The 4,435-nt window shown below is 37.0% G+C and overlaps 1 protein-coding gene across 1 annotated transcript; it reads right to left on the reverse strand.

The window, feature by feature from the left end:
• Positions 1–1,080: 1,080 nt before the first annotated feature.
• Positions 1,081–4,233, reverse strand: LOC126209962 (uncharacterized). Its single transcript, XM_049939075.1, has 2 exons — positions 4,014–4,233; positions 1,081–2,658 (listed from the first exon to the last, which is right to left on the reverse strand). Exons 1-2 carry the CDS (start codon positions 4,164–4,166, stop codon positions 1,081–1,083), a joined length of 1,731 nt encoding a protein of 576 aa, XP_049795032.1. The 5' UTR covers positions 4,167–4,233.
• Between the last annotated feature and the right edge of the window lie 202 nt (positions 4,234–4,435).

Below are 4,435 nucleotides of genomic sequence, written 5' to 3' on the forward strand. Positions count from 1 at the left end.
TTCTTAAAAGAAGCAGTAAAAGTGTCATTCTTTTTCTTAATGTAATTATTTAATAATGCGTTGGTGGATGCTTTGACTAACAACTTCAGTATTTCATCTGCCGAATGACCATTACTGCAAATAAAGTCTGTTAAGAAGAAACTTTTCTTCTGAACAGCATTTATGGTTACATTTTGAACAAGCACCCTTTGACTGTTGGGTGACAAAAATTTTTTTTTCATTAGGGGCAGATATTAATTTCTGTACAGTAATGTAATTGTAAATAACAACATTCACAACATCAGGCTGAGGTAATAACAGACCACCCCTGTCCAAATTTTTGATTAAACTAAGATGTTGTTCACCATGCAGACACATTTCTTTGTCTAAGAGAAGGTATTTGCTGCACACCTCACACTACTGTTTCTTCAGTACACTGCGAACACAATACCCTGCTAAATATGTTAATATTGGAAGGTATGTTTCTGCCTGCCTGAAATCTTCCTCCAAATACATAATGTCAACCATAAACTCAGAGTCTGTTTGTATAGTCTCTTTTGTGTCATCATTACAATTAAAGATGAACCCTTCTGCAACAGACAGTTTACCAAAAGTACTTGAATTCAACATGAGTGGTAACATGTTCTGCATCCTCATCTTCGCTTCCACTTCAAAAATCTGTCTCACAGATATGTGATACTGAGAGCCAGCCATTGATCGGTAACTGCTAAACCTTGCTTCCAGAGAATCAGTCTGAATTTTTCCAGGCAAAAAATAAGTGAAACCAAGCTCTTTAGTACAGTACCTTGCCATCTCAATCAAACCATAGGTTGTGTGTGTCAGAGCTATATGTGTATCTTTTGAAAGGGTATTATTTTTCAGGCCTAAGTCCTTCCACTTATCAAGCCACACAAGAAACTTTTCCAAAAAAACTAATTTTTCATCACTATTACTTAAAGACAGAGGGCACTGGAAGAGATCATTTAGTCGAACACCTTTGTGAACTGTCTTAACATTTACAATTTTCCGCCATGTAAGTATAATTTTAATAAATTCTGCAGTGGTCTGGTAATGTAACAAGTTTTTCTGTTCTCCTACAGTTTAAACGGCTTCAGCTGTATATTCACTGAATACCTGCAAAACAAGGCTCACATTCTGTTTCTCAAGTGAAGATGGATAAAGAGACTTCAAAGAAAGACCATAAGAGTGCTTAAGTAGACCATTATATTCAATCTTATGAAGCTGCCTCAATGCTTCAAAAGATGCCATTAACACCTGACAATCATCACTGCTTCCATCAAATTGTGGATATTTGAGCAAAACTTGAGAGTCCTTTTGATTAACCCAATAATTACGTATACACTTAAGGATGTGGACATAATCAATTATAAAAAATAGTGGCTGAGTTGGATTAGCTGGACGTGGGTAAACTATACTGAGTTTTGGAGGTGAGCTAAAAAGTGCCATAGATTTCCTATTTAAAGCATTGTTGTCACTAACTACACAAATAACTTTGAAACCAATGTCATAAAGGCCACATAATATTTTCTTCACATACAAAAATAACTGTTCAGCTACAAGGTTTCTCACTGGAAGGACATGCACTACTTCTTTAAAAGAAGACAGCAATGATTGTACCATAAAGACATATGCTGTAGTAGCAGCCTTGTCACTATCAAATGCTGCCCCCACAATGTTTCCTCCCTTGTAATCAAAATAAGGTTTAATATGAATTTCATCCATCATTAATGAAATGGTACAATCACTTTCCTGCAAAGATTTAAATCTTTCCTTAATATACAGGAGCATAGCACCTTCATTTTGTTCATTATGAGGACCATTAGTATATGAGGAACATATTTTCTGTAAAGTTCTTGGATGAGGAAGAATAAGATTGCCAGATGACCTCAAAAATTTATAGGCATGAGGGGAGATAGAATGCAGGATACAACAAAATATAGAAAAGTGAGGATTAAACCTATAGTTTTCCTCACAGCTACATAGCAACTTAACTTGCTCACTTAAGAATTGAATTTGTTTCTGTTTTTCTTCATCTACAGAACTGCACATGTCATTTAAAATGTCCTGTATAAGAAGGCACTGGATTTTTAATGAATTTTCTTTTGCACTGACTAATTCTTTCACTTTGTCTAATACTGTAAACAAATCATTCATATTTGAAAGTTTGTGTGATATTTTTCTACTGCCTATCTTTCTTATCTCAGTGTTACTTCGATAGGCAGACAACTGCAAATCATTTGTCACTACTACAGATACAGACGGAGCAGGCAATACAGTAAGCAATAGAAATAGGACACAGTCACTTCTCCTAACAATGGTCCATTCACTGGGAATGGTTTCTCTTTCTAGGCACTGCAGAAATGCTTCAAAAGTAGAAAATAACTTCCTCGAATCATACTCTGTTTTGGTTACTATACTGTCTTTAATTGCTTGTAGAAGATGTTCATTGTCCAATCTAGCTCTCCTTTCCTCTGGACTTTCTCGAGAGCTGGTGGATGGAGTAGACAAATAGCTTGGGCAGCCTGGTAACACTGATGGGACAGCACCCTCTCTAAGCCTCGGTCTTGAAAGCTTGACAGAAAGCTTTGTGCCTTTCACTTCATCATAACATTCTGTATGCCGGCAGATGTCAGATTCGGTGAAGTGAAGTTCACAAACCTAAAACAAAGTAGTGTGAGTCAGTACAATATACAGCATGATCTAGAGATGTGTGTCTGTATGTGAAAGTAAAAAACACTGGATGCTCATTCATTTTCCACCAATATCAGCTTGACAGGTCACACCTTAGTGGAAGTACACAAATTATTTAGGCCTAACAGCAATATACCATGTTCTACAACAACATGCACATTCCATTTTAATATTCGTCCATTAATTAGTACTATAAGCACTATGAGCATACCTCACCAGGCATCAGTATATGATGAATATACCTGTGAACTGCTTGTGTTACAGCAGTACTGTGATATTTATGGAACTATAAGAGTGAAGTTCCTATTATGGATTAAGTGGCACCAAATTTCAGTAATCTGTTGGATTCTGCATGTTAACACAGCAATTATTTTATAATTTTGACTTTGCAGTTTCTTCATTGTCATGGTATAAGAGATATCAACAGCTGCAGAATACTATTTCACTGTGTGTGTTTTTATACCAGCGCATATTAAAACTGTGTCATTGCAGGTAACACTGAATGAGGGTCTTGATATATGCCTAGCACAAATTTCATGTTTGGATAGAACAGCAACTCCAAAGCAAACGCATGCCAAACACAAAATAAAGTTGAACAGATGCCAACATAAATGACACACCTCAGTAAGACAGTGATGACCATCCAACTGGGAGTATGTTAAGAAAATATCCACTAAACATTCCGTGCCAAGCTGTGCCGTATGAACTAAATGACACTTGTCATTTCAATTAACCATCTGTAACATTTAAAATACCGGACAGATTAAGTAACTGGATGCGTTATTAACAAGAATGTCGTTATATGAGGCGGCTCAAGTGAAACAGAACGCCATTGAAATCTGTTTGTGAAGACACCTATTCTGCATCGTAACCTGAAGTTAGGTTAGGTTGAAAGATAATTATTTGATCGTGGGTTGGCGAATGTCTAACAGGAAAAACTAACACATAGAAAAACAACACAGATATGCTTCATACAGAGAGATCGCTTTTTAAACATCAAAACAGCAATTTCAACATTCGTTAGCACTCATGCTAACTAATGCAAGACTGAAAAACAACACCCACTCACAAATAGAGAATAAAACGTATCGGTAATGCGTAACAAAATACGAACTGCAGAGAAATATAAACACGAATAAAAAGTAACATGAGCCACAAATTTATATTTCGTTTTCAAAATCAAAATAAAGCCGCTTGAAAACGAATACTAGGCCTATTTACTGCGAACTTTTGCTCACAATTTTAGTCAAATGTATCCGAAATGCAAGGTATTCCACCAGAAAAATAATAATAATTGTACTAGGTATATAGTTTTTACATACCTTCGTGTGCTCAGTGGGTTGGAAATTGTCCCGATGAATTGCTGAAAGCCATTTCCAACGCAGATTCGCATCTTTCGGAAAGGAAAACAGCATTACTTTCGGTCCAGTTCCGTAATTCCCACGACACCTTGGCACACAACATTTATAAACCATGTTCACAGTAGCTTCACTACACGTAAACTCTGTAATCGCTAGTTTAAAGCACGAACATAGCACTCGATCCAACAAACGTATAGATAAACAAACGCTTCGAAACACAACATGGTGGCCCGCTTAGAGTGACGTCACGACCTGCTATGAATTTCGCGCCGCGGCTTTGTCTCTAGGTGGTGGTGGTACAGCCCTCTCGCAGTGTCCGGAGCAAGTATGGTGGGTCTGACACACCGGTGTCAATGTGTTCTTTTTTCCATTTCCAGGAGTGT

The sequence above is a fragment of the Schistocerca nitens genome, chromosome 10 (assembly GCF_023898315.1).
Source record: "Schistocerca nitens isolate TAMUIC-IGC-003100 chromosome 10, iqSchNite1.1, whole genome shotgun sequence".
NCBI classification, from domain to species: Eukaryota; Metazoa; Arthropoda; class Insecta; order Orthoptera; family Acrididae; genus Schistocerca; species Schistocerca nitens.

Bases quoted from the DNA above. Each gene is read 5' to 3' on its own strand.
- LOC126209962 (XM_049939075.1), bottom strand. From the start codon at position 4,166: ATGGTTTATAAATGTTGTGTGCCAAGGTGTCGTGGGAATTACGGAACT. The intron at 2,659-4,013 runs GTATGTAAAAAC...ACTTTGTTTTAG, and splicing joins AACCCACTGAGCACACGAAG to GTTTGTGAACTTCACTTCAC.